Source organism: Sceloporus undulatus, chromosome 6 (assembly GCF_019175285.1).
Source record: "Sceloporus undulatus isolate JIND9_A2432 ecotype Alabama chromosome 6, SceUnd_v1.1, whole genome shotgun sequence".
NCBI classification, from domain to species: domain Eukaryota; kingdom Metazoa; phylum Chordata; class Lepidosauria; order Squamata; family Phrynosomatidae; genus Sceloporus; species Sceloporus undulatus.
In genome coordinates this window covers 86,281,033-86,299,650 of record NC_056527.1, presented here as the reverse complement: position 1 = coordinate 86,299,650, position 18,618 = coordinate 86,281,033, and the positions used below count along the sequence as shown (strand labels likewise).

Below are 18,618 nucleotides of genomic sequence, written 5' to 3'. Positions count from 1 at the left end.
TTTCCAAAGCCAAGTGGAGATTTGAATCCTGGTCCCCCAGAGTCCTAGACTAACACTATTCAACACTGGCTCTCTGCTGGAATACAACTCCTGTAATCAATAAATGGATTATAAATCTAAGATATCAGTCCTGGCTGGGTGTTATGGGGAGTGGCAACCCACTATGTCTGATGGGGCATAAAAGAAAGCTGAGATCAGAATTGAAAGGTTTAAGATCGGGTAGAGAAGACCACACAGGAGAACTAGAGTTTTCACACCAAGAGCTTGGAAGTAACAAGTTACCTGAAAAGGCTACTTTGCAAAAAATACTGATGATGGGGGCATAACAGAGTTATATTTGAAAGTTATGAAATTAGTTGAAATGAAGTTAGTTTATTACTGTAAGGAGTAACATTTTCTAGTTACTTTAAAAAGATGTTTTAAGAGGCATCGTAGCAGGAATTTCTGAAGTTTCATGTCATTCTCTTATCAAGCCTTGGAGTATTTCTCCCCACATAAAAATAATTTTTAAAACTAACAAGCAGAACAATTAATTAGTTTAAAAAACCTGTTGTAAAAGTAGAAAAAACTTACTTTTAAGAATACTGTACTAAATAACAGGAGTGAGTGACTTTTAACAAGTCATCTTCTAAACTGTGTTCATATTTTCCCTCTGCTGCCCTTGGGAATGAGGCTAGTTGTGCAAACTCATTTTAACTACCTGTAAAAAGGAAACAATCCTTACAGGAATTGGGGACGGGGAGCAGAAATACTAAAGATGACTGTAGAAAGATGTATATGGGAAGCATGCTAAAAAGAATCATACATGGATAGGTGTTTAGATATAGTGGTTAATAAAAAGTGAATGTAGGGGCTGTGCAGCCCAACCCTTTTAGAATCAGATCGGGGCTGCAGCAACCGCACACCGCAATCCCAATTTGACCTTTCCGTGGCACAAAAAGAAGCTGCAAAAATGTGGAAAGGAAAACATGTTGTAGCCGCCATGCTGCAGCTTTATAGCACTCCTTTGGTGCTGCATCATCTAAACACAGCATCAAAGGAGCACTGTGACACACAGTGATGGCAAACCTATGGCATGCGTGCCAGAGGTGACACTCAGAACCTTCTCTGTGGGCACATGTGCCGTTGCCCCAGCACAGAGTTTGCCAGAATTTGTTACTAGAAAACCAGAGGGACATGGCATTTTGCAATAAATAAGTGGGTTTTGGGTTGCAGTTTGGGCACTCGGCTTCTAAAAGGTTCACCATCACTGTTGTATGGTGTGGTGTGTGGCATCATGCTGCCATGGGGCGGAGTCAGGTGTGTTCCTCACTCTACAAATTCTTCCTTTTCCTCCTCTCTGACTTTAATGACTCTTTCCTTTTGCAGTAAATCAGGAGACAACTCCACCTCTAGCCTGGGAGATGTGGTGACAGGGCCCCGAAGACCCACCCCACCTGCTAGTGGTAAGGCTGCTTCCACCCAACAGAGAATGGTGGGCCTGCCACCATTTTCACTCCCATCTCAGATGGATACTTTCCCATCTCTCTTAGTGGAATGAGGAGATCTTGAAGCATCCAAAGGACATTGCTCACTTTTGCATCTTTGTGGCCATAGCAATGGAAACATCAGAATAAAAGGGTCCAATCTTGAGGTAGTAGAGTGAGCTGCATCAAGGTAGATTGTAGGTGAGGGGTTGTGTGTTCCATATTTCACTAGTCACCCATATTAAAAAGGAAGGGAAAACACCTCCTACAAAGTCAAAAAAAGCACACATCAAGAAGACAGAGTACATCCCTGCCAATTTCTAATTGTTATTTAATAAGGTTTGGTTTTGGTTTTTAACATGAAGAATATTCAAACATGTCAGTCCCACATCTGCTCTTTGAAATGGTAGAATTTAATGTACCACTTCAGGACTCTTCCACTTGAAATTGTTGCATGTGTATACGCCTGGCCTAAGTCTCAGTCACTAGCCAGATTTCCAGAGTAGCCTTATAGCAGCCCTCTTATTGTCATGTGCCCTCTTTCTTACATATGCCACATACTGTGGAATGTTTGAAAAACTTACTTTTTAGGGCTGCAGTTGCCAGAATCTTTCACAGGATTCTCAGTGCACTGATTTTTAAAAAAGTCATCCTCATTTCTGCAAGCCCTGAAATTTCCACTTTGGTTTGTTTAGTCCTTATTTCATTCTCTTGATCATTTTGAGTTTTCTTCCTTTTCTGGTAATACCTTTTCATTTGTTTTTCTCTCCCTTTTCAGTTTGTACTTTCTTTAGTTGTTTTTCTTTATTTCCTCTTTTTTTCTACCTTTTATTTCCTTCTTTCCCCTTTCCATCCCCTCTCAGGTAACTTGGAGATGACTAACTTAGCTTATGACCCAGATGCCCTTGAATTAGAGGAGGAGGAGGAGGCAGCAACCGAAGAAAACCAGCGAACCCCTAAGTCTAGTGTTAGCAGCGTCACCACTCCCCCCTCCACCACCAAGCGCATCGCCTTCTTTAAGAAGGTAATAGTGCCACCTCACTCACTCACCACACCTGCTTGCTGTTGACCTCAAATGATGCCTGGCTTTGTGGGGGGTCTTTTCTGCCTGGAGATCAAGCGCTTGTGTGTGGTGGGACGGAGGTGATGTTCTGTTAGCATATTTGGCCACTGAGCTGCACCCAGAACACCTGCCATTGGTGGCTACATTGTAGTGGCCTCCTAAAGGCAATGGACGTCTTGCTAGAAAGAGACCAGCTTGGGCCACCTTTTGGTGGAGGGGAAGAACAGAAAGGTTACCCACATTGGGTGTGTTGCACATGTAAGCATACAAAGCACAAGAATGGTATGTTCCAGTGATCACACACTCTCCACATGTGTATGAGTTAGAAGATGCCTTGGCAACTCATAGCCTCATGTGTGCCTTGGTGGAAGATGAGTCCAACAGTCTTATAAGTCCTTTCCCTTGACCTTCCTTCCTTAAGCACTGTGGGAATGCAAAGACAAAATGGTTCCTTCTGTGGAAAGGTTGAGAATGGAACATCCCAGTGGTCCTGCTCTTTGTCTCAATCTTCCTCCCCAGTACAAACCCTTGAAAGTCAATAGGTTCCAATCATCTTCCTGATTGGAACTGTGCAAACGGTATGTTCCATTCGTTCTCCTGCTGTAAGGGAACTAACCATAGTAGCAGTTCCTCACTTTATGAATGATAGCATGGAAACCAAGAGAGTGAACTTGTTAAGTGGCTCCTCTTCCTGCAATATATGATAGTCTCCCTATAAAAGGCAATAAAAATTTCTTTCTGGGATCTAAATTAGGGGAGACATTGCTAATGCTGGGACACTTACCCATATCCATCCCATTTACATCTCATATGGGATGTGCCTCTGCAACCCTCCTTTTCTCTTTAAGGACCAGTCATAAGCAAAAGGGAGGAAGACTGGAGACTGGTTGCTAAGGATGCTGAAAGGATAGTATGGGAAGGAGCAAACTCTGTGTTCCACTGGCAGGTCTAGAAGAGGAGCCAAAGGACACCTTGTCACTTTTTCTACCAGCTGCTTTTCTCCACAAATTCATCTTCCCTGGGCCCCATGCCTATGTTTACAAGGGGATGAAATACTGGGTGACTGGGGAGGGAGGTGTGTGGAGTTTCAGGAGGGATTTCCTTATCACAGCATCTCCACTGTGACTCACCTCATCCCAAGAGCATATTGGAATGGGGAAAGGTCTGTGTATCAGGATAAAGTTGTTGTCCATGACTGCCCCAGTAATGTGAGATTGGCTTAGAGTGACTCATACACTCCGGCTGTCATGAGCAGATAAGTCAATCATAATTATCCATCAGAGCATGGAGAAAAGGAGGGGATTTTAAACCCTGTGATTTGGAGTTGGAGGTTGTTTCCCTTCAAACACACCCCCATCCCATTTGCGGGAAGAATTTATCTCCCTCTGGAAAGCTGTCGTTCTTCTGCTTCCCTCAGCACTACTTGTGCTTCCTCCACCCCACCCCATTCCTATGCCTGCTTGTGCTTCAGCTGGAATGAGCTGTCAGTAACACGCATGCCTTGTTTGTTTTTCTCTTGCCTGTCCCTCCTCCTACTCCTTTCCCCCTGCGCCCTGGTTTCCTCCCCACCCATTAATGGCGATCACTGGACATAGCCAAGCAGAAGCAAAAATCGGTAAGTAGGCTTATGAAATATCAAGACTAAGAAGATGGTGGTTTTTGAGGGAGGTCTCCTTTTTCCAGTCCAGTTAGTGCCCCCAGGAAAATGATCTCGAAACCCCAAAGCTTGAGTGCTGTTATCTCTCCCCATATTTTCCTCAGTCCCTTTAAAATGCATTGAATAGCATGCCTTAGCTGTGAAGGTCTGAGGACCTTCTCTTAATCTCCCAACACTCAAGGAGGTTTCAGAGATGGATGCAAAAGACTCTGATCTTAAGGCTCCCTAAGGAGCTCATATATCTTTCCATACTTTTTCCTGCATCCATCCATAATATGAAGATGCTGGTTCTCCTTAAAGGGGGTAAACAATTTCAACAAATTTCTGCTAAGTTAATAAAATGGTTATGATTTTTAAAACAATCTGGTGTCTGCCTGAAGCATGGAGATTGTGTTGTTCTTGAGCAAACCTAATGCCTTCTTATTTTCCCCCTTGCTTACAGACAGAACATGTGCCACCCTACGATGTCGTTCCTTCCATGCGACCCATCATTCTTGTAGGCCCATCCTTGAAGGGATATGAGGTGAGAATTTTTGAGGGGAATTAGTGCATAGGGTGGGAAGCAGTGGTGCTGACATGGACGGAAAATGGGGAGAGAGTTTGTGTTTTCAGGATGGTCATTGTAAACTGGTTCCCCTCCCCATCTTTCAGTCCACCACAATCCAGCATATCTGTCAGGCAAGTGGATTGAGATATATTGCATCTCTGTGGCTCCTCATAATGTTTTGAGCCATTTCCCACATGCCAGATCCCTTGCATTGGTGCCACCTCTTTGACAGGCTCATCACACAGTTTTCTAGCTTTACCGTGCTAACATCCATCAATCTCTTGATTCTTTTGCACTGGAGTATTTGGCTTTAATATTTAGTGAATGCAAAGTGGTGGAAATGGGTGGGGAAATTTGGAGTGTATAACCACTGTGGGAGTTCTCTGTTTTGTTCTTTCTATGACACATACTTTAGTCATTAAGGCCTCACAGCTAAACTGGGGCCTCAGCCAACTCCTGGAAGCATTGCATGAGAGCTGGGACTCCTTTATGCTACATGATGATAGTGCTGTGATTCCATTTTACTTGTCACAGCTGCAGCCTGTGAAATCTTGGGATCTGAGGTTTAGGGAGGAGCATGTAGACTTCTCAGAGCAAGTGCTTCACCAAACTGCAGACTCCCAGGGTCTATAGAATGTAACCACAGCAGTTATAGTGGAATCAAAGTGTGGTGTGAAAGAACGTGTAGTAGCAGAAGCCCAGTTGAGGTATGTCACTGACATTCTCTCTGATTTCTTATCAGAGACCTCCTTCCTTGCTTATCAGTGGGGAGAAACAGTTCAGGGAAAGCCAGGTGAAGAAACATTAGTCTGTCCCAGTTGGAACCTTGCACAGGCCACCTTATGCCCAGGGACCAAAGCTTTCCCCCCCTTTTTTTACTGACATGAATCAGATATTTAAAGAAAATCTGTATAATTTGCTCGGGTGTGTATTATTATTATTATTATTATTATTACATTTATTTATATCCCACCCTTTCCCCCAAAATTAGGACTCAAAGCATCTTACAAGATTAAAAACAGTACAATTAAAAGCATAGAGAAGAAGAATTAAATTATTACAATATTGAAACAGATTGCCTATAAAATACAGTTAAAAAGACAAAAGTGTTCAAAATACATTTAAAAGAATAAAACACCCAGCCTGTTCTTTAAAAACCTTCTGTTTTAAATGTCTGTTTGAATAGGAAGGTCTTAGCCTACTGGCGGAATTACAATAAAGAAGGGGCCATTCTGGCCTCCCTGGGAAGGGAGTTCCAGAGTCTAGGGGCAGCCATGGAAAAGGCCCTCTCCCCACCAACTGTGCTTGTAATGGTGGTGGGATGGAGAGAAGGGTCTCGCCTGAGGATCTCAAAGCCTGGGCTGGCTCATATAGGGAAATACAGTCTGCCGAATAGCCTGAACTTGAGTTCATGCCTGGTCTACTTCTCACATACATTTGCACTTCTGGGTTTGAACCCATCCATCTTAATCCACCAGCATATGTTTGTTTTTCTCCTCTCTTTCTCATTCAAATCCTAGTCTCCAGATGGATTTCTCCCAACCATTCTGAAGAGATGACAGTAGTACAAAAATAATATGTGATGTTATCTGTCTATCACTTGGTATCCCACACACCCACAACTCTTGATGTCTGTGCACCTGCCCACCAACCTTGTGCATGATTTTATCAATCTGTACACAGATAGTAAGTCAATAGACCCTAGGACACAGACTTCTACTTTGAGTCTTGAAGTGCCTCATGCAAAGATGCATTGGGTCATTGATCTGGTTGTATTTCACTGCACGCACGCACATAAAAAGTGCATGAAAAAAGGTCACTTCCATATCAATATTTGAGACAGGACTGGGCAACTGTTAGGGGCCACATAAAATAAAAATTGTGAATGCTGGGGGGGGGGGGGGGGGTTTGACATGAGAGAATTGTTTTCTAGGAATCTCTGCATCATCCAGCATGACTGTATGATCAACTTTTGCTGGAAGTTGACCATAAAATCATACTTGAGGACCTAGAGATTCTTAGAGAGAACATATTAATCAAATCCATGAATCATCAGATTCATAATAGGGAAAACAGTGAATGTGGGTGGCCAACTGTACATGTGAGGGACATGGTATCTTAGACTCTCATATGACAGGTGGTCATGATCATGCAGATAATCAGGGTACTTTGATACATTTAGATCCCTTTCCTTCAAGAAGCTCGAGGTATGTACCTCTCCCTATTTTTATCCTCACAACAACCCTATGAAATAGGTTAAAGTGAGTGATAATGACTGTGAGCTTCATGGTTGAGTGGGGATTTCAACCCACATCTTCCATATCCTAGTCCAACACTCAACTCATAGCTTGGAAAATACACTTTATTTTGGACTGTGTGACATCCAGGAATGCTGCCTGGGGAATCCTGGAACACACACACACACACAAGGTTATTAATTTGTTTGTTTATTTGAAGTTTAATTAGTTCCCTGATTTGTAATCACCCTCAGGGTGACATACAACAAAACATGTACTAATATTACTTGTACATTATCTTTGGAGAAAATTAATAATCAACCTCCTGTTCCTCACTTTATCTTCATAACAACTCTGTGAGATTGCAGAGAAATTACAGAGAAACAAAGAGAGAAAATGAGAGAGACTATAGTTCAAGTTAAACTAGTAGGTTTCATGGCTCACTGAAGACTAGAACCTGGATCATCCTAGTCAGTATTCTGACAACTGTATCTCACTGGTCTGATCCATAAAATCTTCATGTTCACTCAACTGCATTTTAAAAGTACCATATACTGGGGACAGAACAGGACTTACTAAGTAGTCTCATATCATGGTTCTGTTTGGTCACTTTGGGGGTTGAGCAGTAGCCAGCATGAACCATTGTTCTGGCACAGCAGATTGATTCTTGGGGAACGGGAATTAACTCAGTCCCACTTTCAGAGTTACCTGTCTGGATTGTACATGCCTGCCTGTGCCTTTAGTCATGTGGGCCTACATCTGTTGGGACCCCTCACATCCCTCTTCTGCAGAGTTTGTTAATGCTGGAAAAGTACATGTGAACTGCATTGTTAGTCTCAACAAGCCTTTATTGACAACTGGCATAAAGATATGTTCCTAAACCCTTTTTCACCCATGTTTGAGCATGTGACCACATCCGTTTCATGTATCTCACATATTCCATCCTCTGGATTCTGAGTGGTTTTTTTCTGCTCTTATCTCTGTCTTCCCCCACCTCCCTTTACTTTCCTAGGTGACGGACATGATGCAGAAAGCTTTGTTTGATTTCCTGAAACGCCGATTCGATGGCAGGTGTGAGCAGAAGCTTTGGGCCTTGACATGGGAAACTGGTTATTTCCATTTGTGCCATAATAATTATGTCCAGATCCCAAATACGGAGATGGTTGTATGGGAAAGCCCTGATTGATGGCCATAGAAGACAGAACATCTGAGACAGTATTTCTATCTACCAGGATCTCTACAAATGTCTTGCATTTCTGTTGTACCACCTGCCCATTTTCAAACATTTCTTCCTCTTTTCCCCAGACATAAGGACTAGAAACGCTATTTGTATATATATTTATTTGCATGGCAGGGGGAAGGACTGGATGGCCTATGTGGCCTCTTCCAACTATGATTCTTTTTAAAAATGAAAATGGGGGTGCTTCAGTTTCTAGTGATTGAAAGCTGGCTTCGTTGAGTTTTTAAAATCTCTTTTTCCTAGCTCATGGAGTCTAGAAACATGGTGGGTATTGTTATTTTTTTAAGTGGAAACTTGGTGGGTATTGTTATTTTTTTTAAGTGGACACTGAAAATTTAAGTTTATGTTAGTCAATAGATAGGTTCCTTGCTGAGGCATCACTTCAGAAAGATTTCTGAATGTCTTAGTGATTGGGTAAGAATGATAACTTGGCAAACATTCTCTTGCATATCCATTCCTCTCTATCTTCCACAGAATATCCATCACACGAGTGACAGCTGATATCTCCCTGGCCAAGCGCTCAGTTCTCAATAACCCAAGCAAACACACCATCATTGAACGGTCCAGTACCCGCTCTAGCCTGGGTAAGGTGTGCTGATACCCTGAGAGGAAAGCATGATGTTTTGCCACATTTTAAAGTATTTTCTGTCAGAGTCTGTTCCTCAAGGTAACAGGAGGGAGGAAGTTGTAATTTTGCCTTTGTGGTTGCATGGAACTAATTTCTCACGTGTTGGATGTTTCAGCATTTCTTTCTTGCATTGCTCCAATCTGTATCATATCAGAGCAGCTTTTCCTGGATGCCTTTGATTTTCCACTGTGCTTTTCAGCATTTCCCCCTCCCCCTGATCCCAATCTGTTGCAGCACTTGTTTTATACAATCAATCCTTTGAGCAGGTCATCAGGACTGTTTCCACATCATCACTGATCTATATTCAGTAAAGGAAATAGGACACCCCACATCATAAGGCATAACAGGTCCTAAGATTACATCCTTTGGTGTAAGAAGAATGAGAGAGGGAGAGGGAGGGATAGACTGTGTGTGTGAGACATGGGATATAGTTTCATCATCAGGGTATCATCTTGAGATATATTTCAACATTTTTGTACATCTGTGCATGGTGGGACAAGGTATTCCTCAAAGCTTCTCATGAAAACATTTAAAATTTTGGTTTTGTCATCTGTCTTCTCTGTTTTCAGGCCCTCTCCCCTGCATCAAACTTTGTGGGCATCTTTTGCTGCTTCCCAATAAGTCCAACTCACTCTTCTCTTTTTTCCCTCCCTCCCCACGATTTGCTTTCCCTTGCATCTGTGCCTTCTCTTCCTTTCTCTGCTCCTGATACAGATGTCTTGGGTATGTAACCTTATGCCTCATAAGCTTTCACATGCTACTAGTACAAATTTAACTTGCTTAACTACAGGATAGGAAACACATTTAGCAGAATGGAGCGAATCTATATGTATAGTTTTGCCTTCTGGAGGGAAAATTTCAAAACCGAAACAAATACATGCATTTTGGTTTTGACAAAATGTGATAGATTTTTGTTCATTTTGAAATTTTTCACTATGTTTGCACAAAGTGGAAAATGGCAACCTGCGGGTGCCTTTAATTTTTCACTTGTCCTTCATTGCCAGAAGCTTGAAAGACCAAGATAAATCTCGAAAAGAATGTTGTTTGTTTATTTTCCTTTGAAAGAAAATGCTCATAGTATTTGAGAACAACAATAATTCTTTTCAGAATTTTTGTCTTTAATCCTGTGCCTACCTAACTGCGCAATGAGCCTAGTTGAACTCTCCAGGACTTACTTCTGCGTAGACATGAGTTGAACCACACTGTTCAAGAAGTTTCTGGGTTGTAAAATCTTTATTTATTGTATTGCATCCCTAAAACCACAAACAGCAGCTACCTTATCTAACATGGTTAGGGTTGCAAATACATTTCTCTGGACTGAGCCAACCATGGACCATTCAGAAGCCAAGAGCATGACTTCTCCCAGGATTGAAATTGTTGACCAGCATATCTCCTTCCCATCCCCCATGCAGCATCTTTCATAATGCAGACATGCTGTGACTTACAGCTGTAATATCTCAAACTGCAGATGAAAATCTTATCTTATCTAGAGGCACACAACCCCATGGCCCACATGTTTTTTTAAAAGAAAAGGATAATTTCCCACCCCATCCCCACATATCTTGGAACCCCCTCATCCAAGTCTCCTATCCAAGTACTAACCAGGTCTGACCCTTAGCTTAACTTCCAAGATCAAGTGGGATCTGTTGCCTTTAGGGTATTTCGACTGATAGGAGGCAATTATTATTTTTGCTGGGGGAGTGAGGCTGCAGATCTCCAGTCTGGTGACTAATGTGTGCCTCTAGTCTCCCACAAGTGCCTTCCCCTGGCCTAGACGAATGAAAGGGATGTGTGAATGACCGTTGCTTCAGTTTCTTTCTATACTATTTTGACATGTCATTTTCCTTTTCTCATGGCTCACTTTCTGCCTTGGCAGCCGAAGTGCAGAGTGAAATAGAACGCATCTTTGAGCTGGCCCGCACACTGCAGCTGGTAGCCCTGGATGCAGACACCATCAATCATCCAGCTCAACTCTCAAAGACCTCATTAGCACCAATCATTGTCTATATCAAGATATCTTCCCCTAAGGTGGGTGCACTCCTTCTTTCCTTCTTCTGAGATAATGCTAACATAGAGCCTTGTAGCACCTTAAAAACTAACCATTTTACTGTCATCAGCTTTCTTGGACTGTAGGCCCTTTCCATCAGATGAATGAATTGATATGCCAAATACAGTATACATCCCTGTATACTGCTGTAACTTCACAGTCTGAAATGCATCCTGACACTAGGATGGCGTTTATTCAGAAGTAAGCCTCCCTGTGTGCAGGGGGACATACTCCTAAGCAAATCTGCTTGTCATAGTGCCTTTAGATGACTTCATCTGAGGTGTCTCTTTTACTAATTGTGCTGAAGAAGGATGCATAACTAGAAACCATATGCTTTCTGGGGGCAGTATTTTCCCAATTTCCTCTGTTCCTTTATCTGCCCTAGGCCCTGATATCTCTTCTTCCATTTTTTTTTTACCCAACAGGTGTTGCAGAGACTGGTGAAATCTCGAGGCAAATCCCAGGCCAAGCACTTGAATGTGCAGATGGTGGCATCTGACAAATTGGCACAGTGCCCCCCAGTGAGTCCTCACCATTGACACGGTCTTCCTGGTGCCCGGGGGTACCTTATCCTCTTCTCTCCCCTCCCATCCTGGAACCTGCTCCTGGGCCTATTGTCCACTTCACACTTCTTGTCCCATTCCCTCACTTCATACTCTCTCCTGCTCCCTCTACCAGCTATGCTGCCATTCTGCCTGGTTCTCTAAAACATCCTTCTTTCAGGCCTTCTAACAATAATAATAATAATAATAACAACAACAACAACAACAACAACCATTTATTTGTATCCCACTTTTCCTGGAGATCAAAGCAGTTAAACAACAATCACAATTCTTCCTACAATCTACCTCAGACAACAGAGTCTGACTTAAGAAGCAGGCCTACTGGGTCAGGAATTTTCTGTCTTTGTTTGGTACAATGCTAGTTTTAAAGAGATGCTAAGTGGTAATCATGCCAGTCTACTGCATCTTACACTTGGTTCTGTCCAAACATTTTATTTTCTTACATCCACTCCTGGCACCTTAACCCGCCTCCTCCTTTCCTTATTGGGGCTGTTTCATTCCCATTCTTCCATCTCTCTCTGTCTCTGCAGGAGATGTTTGACATTATCCTGGATGAAAACCAATTGGAAGATGCCTGTGAGCACCTATCTGAGTACCTGGAAGCCTACTGGAAGGCCACACATCCCCCCAGTAGCAACCCACCCAATCCCCTGCTAACCCGCACCATGGCAACTGCTGCTCTGGCTGCCAGCCCTGCCCCAGTCTCCAACCTTCAGGTACAGGTGTTGACCTCCCTCAAGCGCAATCTGGGCTTCTGGGGTGGGAGGGGCAGCCTGGACCAGGGGTTAAGCGGAGCCACCCATGTGGAGGAGCATGAGTTGTAGCTTTCAGAAAAACCTGGGGTATGTCTCCAGAAAGAAGAAACAAGCACAAGGGAACCCTGTTGATGAGGTTTCACTCTACTCATAAAGGACTTGTTGGTGCTGCTTTTCCATCAAATTGATCTCTCTATCCCTCTTATCTTCCTCTTTACATTTCTTGGAGGAGCTGCTGTGCTAAAGAACCCTTCCATCTCACTTCCCAAACAAATTGGTTTTGATGAAAGGATGACCTGACATGAACACATTGTCTGTAGACCTTTCTTCCCATGGCCTTTCTCTTTCAAGACATGCTTTCTGAAACATTAGAGAAACATCCAAGCTACGAATGGTATCTTCATGACATAGGACAGTACTGTTGGCTGCTTCAATCAGACCTAAAATGGCACCACAAGTGCCTTACAGAGCAACAGCTACCTCTGTCTGCTTGTAGAATCATACAGGAATTGGACAAGTTCCTGCAAATGTGTGTAAATGAATGCAGGGATCAGTTTTCAACAGGTGCTAATCCATCATGATGCAGAGATAATAATGGCTGGCCAGTTTGGCCCAGGCTTGGTGCCTTTACCCCAAAACTTGGAAAACTGGGGAATTACAACTCCCAGAATCTCCCAACCTCTGTAGCCAGCTTTGTTGCCCTCACTTGTCAACATCTATTACTGTAGTTTCAGTAGGCCTTTTATTTGTTGCCCTCATCAAGAACATGTCATCCTTTGGTTTCCTATCACTCAATTTAAAAGACAACTGAACAGTGTCCTTTGCCTTTTTTTTTTTTTTACTTCTAATAATGCTGCCTCACCTTTACTAATGCACCTCCATCACAACCCTGAAGTCTGGGCTAATTTTCAGACTGTTTGCCAAGCCACAACAAACGGAGGTATAAGGTCCATCAAATTCATATCTCCTTTGATTAAAGGAAAGCAGACATACATTTATTATTGCAAAATCCACATGGTTAGCAGACAGTGATTACTGCCACGGATTCAAACACAAATTTGGACATATTTCAGATGCACATTTGAATGAGTGAAGGGAAGCACTGTGTGGATTATTTGTTTTTGTTTTGTTTTAAGAAAAGGACAACCTGAAATAATCAACATATGTCTTTAGTGCAGTTTTTTTTTTAACAATAAGTGATAAACATTCACACACGGTTCCCAGTATTGTTTTCTTGTCTGACATGCTTAAGAGGTAGTGGGCTTGTGATGGCCATGGATGTGCAAACAGCATCATGTATGAACTAGCCTAGGATCCAGGTGGTCCAGCTCCAGCAGGTCCAGCGCAGGTGGGCTATATGCATTCTATGTGATGCTTAACTGTATGTTCCGATGGCTAACTGATGGGTTCTCAATCTAGGTCATGAACTTCTCTAATGTGATGCAGTTATTTATAAAGGGAAATCTTAATTTCTCCATTAAATCTTTTTGCATGTGTGTCCTAACTCTGCTAGGAGCTGCATGCCCAAACTATGTGTGTTGGAGGGGGGAGCATTAATAGTTAGCTTCAGATGTGGATCACCACCTCTGAAGCCATCTTTATTTTGCATGACTACTGAATAGGGCTAATAGGAGTTGGATTCCAGCATCTAGGAAACTAGCTGTTCCCCATCACTGTTCAGTTGCATACGTGGATGCAAATTCTACTGCTGTTCCCCAGCTAGATTAGACCCACTGAGTCAACTGCTGAATGACAAGTTAATTCTTATGCAGGTCCTAATGATTCAATATGTCTGTTCTGGTTGAAACTAGGAACTGGATTTTGGTTGTTTTGTCCTTAAATAGGGATGTAAAGATCTGCAAGTTTCATGTTCATTGTACAGTGCACCCATGTTTTACGCGGGCGCAACATACCCGGCTTTCAGCATATGCTGAAAGTCATGCTGGAAAAACCCCTAGCATGCTCCGGAAGAAGTAATGGGATGTGCGCCTATGGTGCGTGTGCGGTGCTGTGGTGTACTGTGTTGTGTTGCACCATGGAAATAAGCCCCAATACTTCTAATGGGTCTCCAGCACACGCGGATTTCCCCTTATGTGGGGGAATCCAAAACGGATCCCCTGTGTAAGGGGAGGGCCCACTGTATTTTTAAGAATTCCACTAATATTCTGGCCCTGTCTAATGTCTGTATCAGGTAGCAAGGCTTCCCCCCCCACTTTACACAAGGAAATCAATGCTTATTTTAGAAATCATTTTTCCTAACGTAGACGTTTCTATAGGCATTTTCCCCACTGACAAACCTTTTTTTCCTGTTCCATATTCATACACTTTTCTTCAAACAGACCCATTTTTAGTTTTGTGCATATGAGAATGCTTTCTTCTCATTTTTTTTTTTTTTTTTTGTTGCCCAGAATGCACCACAACCCTTGGAAAGAAGTATTTCATCCTATCACCTGTTTTAGAGTATGCACAATGTATATTTCCATAGGGAAATGCTACTCCAGTGAACTAATTTTCCATACCTGCTCTGTGCCACATGTATGAAGCCATTCCCAAAGACTTCATATCATGCCAGAGCACCATGCTGAGGAGTTGTGTTTGTAGCTTTGCAGTCTCTCTCTCTCCAAACTTTTTATGCAATTATTATTTATTCATTGATAAGCTTTTTTTTACCAAGTGCCTGCTTTTTAACCTGCTTAATTCTCAGGACAAAAAAATTTAAACTGCTCAAGGGTAGAAAGAAGAGATTGACAGGTATTCTTAGAGAGGTTTTCCAGGCCAGAATGTGAGGATTTCGCATTCTAATGTGTTTTTGGCCGACAGCTGCTGCTGTTGTGTTGTGGCCGTGCTAACTCTAATCTTCTGTTTCTCTCCCTTTCTTGTGCATGGTGTGCGGTGACTGCATCTTTCAGAGACCCTACTTAGTGCATGGGGAGGAGTCTCATGACCCTGAGCATGCCAGCCTGCACGAGTACACAGGGCAGCCAGATGTGCGAGGCCAGATCCGCTCCATGCAGCCTTCCTCACACTTTGCTGCCCGGGGACTTTCCCGCCAGGACACGTTTGACACGGAGACACAGGGCAGCCGTGATTCTGCCTACATTGATCCAGTAGATTCTTGTATGGACATCGAGACTGACCCCTATGAGGAACCGGAGCCTCGTCGCCCCCAGCAAGGCCGTCGCCACCCCCAGCGCCAAGGCTCCTGGGAGGCAGAGGAGCCTGAGCCTCATCGTACCCAGTACAGGGGCCACCGCCACCCGCAGAGCTCCTGGGAAGCTGAGGAGCCTGACCGACAAAACCACAACCGGCTGCTGCAAGGGCGCAGCAAGGGGAGGGAGCGCTATTGCCAGAATGAGGAAGAAGCCCTGAGTCGTAACCATAATGATATGGAAGACTGGGGGCAGGATGCCTACATCCGTTGAGAGGCAACTGAGGAAGAGGTCTCTTCCCACTTAGAGCCTCATGAGGGAGGACAGAAGCTGGTTTTGGTTGTGTGGCACGTGGGGGCTTAGATGTAATCTGTAACAGCCTTGACCAGTTGGGGAGCAGTTAGTGGGTGGAGCCTTTGCATTCCCAAAGCTACACTAGTACTGGCCAGATCTGCAAGTGAACTCCCTTCCTCATCCTTCTAGTTTAGGGACACCCTACACCCCACCTCTTTGCCTTGCCCTTTGTGCCAACAACCTCTCTGAACATCTGTGTCCTGCCAGCCAGCACTGCCTGGCCTTTCCCTCCCACAAGGTCATAAATAATCACATGTACCTTAAATTCTTCTTTCTACTTGGGGTCCCCTGTGGAACCTGGAGAGGGAGACAGTCGGTCCCCATCGGTGCCTCAGATCATCCAAACACTCGGGTAGCAGCTGTGGTGGACAGCTGACCATGTGCCGCCCCTCCTATTTTGCCTACCTGCCAACCTCCAAGGCCAAACAGCTCCCCGATTAATATGCCCTCCTCTCTTCTACAAATGTAAGCTGTCCATTGGTCTCTTCTGTTGCCTGCCTCATGGTGCTTTACCAGCCCAACTGCTAGGGAGCAGTAGGCAGACATCTGGGTAGGGAGGCAAAAGTCAACTCCTAGTTTGCTGTCACAAGATTTCCTTCTTACAAGATCTTCTCCAGTGCCTACAAACAAAAACCAGCCCCAGTCACCTTAAAGTCTTCAGCCAACCCATCCTCTAGTGCCTCAGCTCATGACCCTTCTGGATGTCTATTACTTGCTGGGCAAATCTTGGGCATACAAAGTGTGTGCGTATGTGGCTGGCATGTGCCATACCTGGCAGGAAAGAAGGCTGTGGAGTGTGTCTTTTGCAAATGTGCCTGTAACTTACTGTTTGGCTCTTAATACTGGTTTTGAAATCTTCTTCCCAGCATGTGTGATAGCTTGGCCTGTGGTGCTTGGTAGAGGAAAAGAGAGAAGGCATGCCTGCCATTCTGAAATGATCAAGAAGTGAATCCCATCTGACAAAAAAAATGGTCTCCTGCAGAAGATTCCTTCTCTCACAGGAGGCAGCTTGATTGTTGACCCCTCTCAGAGCTTGAGTATATCTACAGTAGTTACAAACAACTACTTAATTGTAATTACTTTCTTTCCCCAGTACCTAAGGTGTAATTAAATTGCATTATAATTGTAACTTAACAAGGGATAATGTCACTCCTTTGTAGTGTAACTGTAACTTTTAATTTCTCTTATAGTTACAAGGTGTGGCCTCAGTAAATGATGGAGGAGGAATATGAGATGGTTAAAGCGCTGACTCATGCTGTGCCTTGTGCATTCAGCTGTGTACTTTTTTTTAAATGAAGTAACATAAATAACTAGTTACTTTTGAGAAACTGTAGGGATTCTTCAAAGTTGTGATTATCCTGGTAATTAACTGATTTAGAAGGTTTCACTACTCTAACTTTAATTTCTTTTGAAGAGTAAGGGCCCAAACAGACGGGCCAAAATAAAGCTGCTTCAGGTCACTTTGGAGGTATGCTGTTCAAATGATGCATGCGTCCTAAGAGGCCAGAAGCTGCACCAAAGCTGTGCTCCAGTCCTTAGGTCTGGAGTGTGGCTTTGGCATGGCTGCTGGCCTGTTAGGACGCATGCATCATTTAAACAGCATACCTCCAAAGTGGCCCAAAGCAGCTTTATTTTGGCCAGTCTGTTTGGGCCCTATGTTTCCAAGCTTTGCCTTTGCCTTTCCAAAGATTTCCCTTTCCAGTAAGTCTTGGGAAACCAGCTCAGATTTCTTTAATGAAATAAGATGAGGAGGCTTTGCTAATGTAGCAACTGCTGGTATGCAGAAGTTGCAGGTAAAGCAACAAATGCAAGCTTTTCCATGAAGTGAAATAGAAGGTGAGATGCACTGAGTAGGCTGTGCAGGTATTAACTGGAGTCTTTTGCTTGCCAATACTTTCTCTTCCTGGGCACACTAGGGACCAACTAGTTCTGGGTGGATTTCAACCTGAGCCATTTTATCACTTTCTAAACCATGGTGGCAAAGTATTAGCTGTTTGCTTCTCCAAATGCCAGCTTTAACACTGGTAGATTCCTCCTAACACAGACTCAACTTTTGGGCTCAGCTCTTGTGCCAAAATCTGCCTCTTGCCCTTAGTCCAAAGACTCCTGTTTAAAGGGTTACTCATTATTAAAACAGTCACCATTGCTTTGAATATAATCAATACCCTTGACTTCTAAGTACCAAGCATCTCTGGTAGCTGGCTCCTCACACCCACATCCATCCCATCATTTAAACCTAATAACCATGCTGAATCTTATTCTGTGAAGATTTAGAGTTATTGGTTTGTGCATTTTTTTTAAAAGGTCATGTTCATCTTCTGTGTCACATAAGCTTCATTAAGAGTCTGAGTGATCAACTGAACTCTGTCTGCTGTGTCCATCCGTCCTCTGCCATGATGTTTAATTCGTGGGTATCTCAGTTATTGTTAAACAACACTCATCATGAATGTACAATTCTTTAAGATAAGCTGAAAATACGATTGTCAGAGGTGATAAAACATAGCCTTAGATCATTCCATCAGTCCTTAAGGGATAATCTTTTGTTTGGCAAAGCTGCAGAGAGTTGGTATATTCAGCTGAGGGTAGGGGAATAGAGGTTGACATGGCATATGATCCAATTTGCACATACGTTTTGCATGGTAGTATAAGCAGCTGAAATTAAACAAGACTAATTTCTAATAAGCTTGGGTTGGAGACTGGACATGTAGCTTCCAGCTTTTGGAGTTGTGAAATCCTGCATCTATTGGAGATGACTGTGATAAATCCTGCCCTTTCAGTTGGTGGAGTGGAGGATTGTTATGTTTCTGGCCCTTTTCAGCTTTAGCAATTCTATCCTTCCCCACAAAACAACAGCAACAACAACCCAATAACATACCTGTAATTTCTGTAGATATCACTAGACACTTTTTGGA

The 18,618-nt window shown here is 43.3% G+C and overlaps 1 protein-coding gene across 6 annotated transcripts in view; it reads left to right on the top strand.

Moving 5' to 3' along the window:
- CACNB1 (calcium voltage-gated channel auxiliary subunit beta 1) overlaps positions 1 to 16,388 on the top strand; it is a 64,042-nt gene extending 47,654 nt beyond the window's left edge. For 2 of the 6 annotated variants that reach the window (XM_042475336.1, XM_042475338.1), the window contains 10 exons: positions 1,369 to 1,445; positions 2,330 to 2,490; positions 4,629 to 4,709; positions 7,983 to 8,041; positions 8,685 to 8,794; positions 9,553 to 9,561; positions 10,715 to 10,866; positions 11,311 to 11,406; positions 11,979 to 12,164; positions 15,113 to 16,388. In XM_042475336.1, coding sequence (XP_042331270.1) covers positions 1,369 to 1,445; positions 2,330 to 2,490; positions 4,629 to 4,709; positions 7,983 to 8,041; positions 8,685 to 8,794; positions 9,553 to 9,561; positions 10,715 to 10,866; positions 11,311 to 11,406; positions 11,979 to 12,164; positions 15,113 to 15,625 — 1,444 coding nt within the window. In that variant the 3' untranslated portion in view covers positions 15,626 to 16,388. Of the gene's footprint in view, positions 1 to 1,368; positions 1,446 to 2,329; positions 2,491 to 4,124; positions 4,145 to 4,628; positions 4,710 to 7,982; positions 8,042 to 8,684; positions 8,795 to 9,552; positions 9,562 to 10,714; positions 10,867 to 11,310; positions 11,407 to 11,978; positions 13,021 to 15,112 lie in introns of those variants that run through there. The other 4 variants (XM_042475339.1, XM_042475340.1, XM_042475337.1 and 1 more) reach the window with 4 other exon arrangements.
- Positions 16,389 to 18,618: the final 2,230 nt, after the last annotated feature.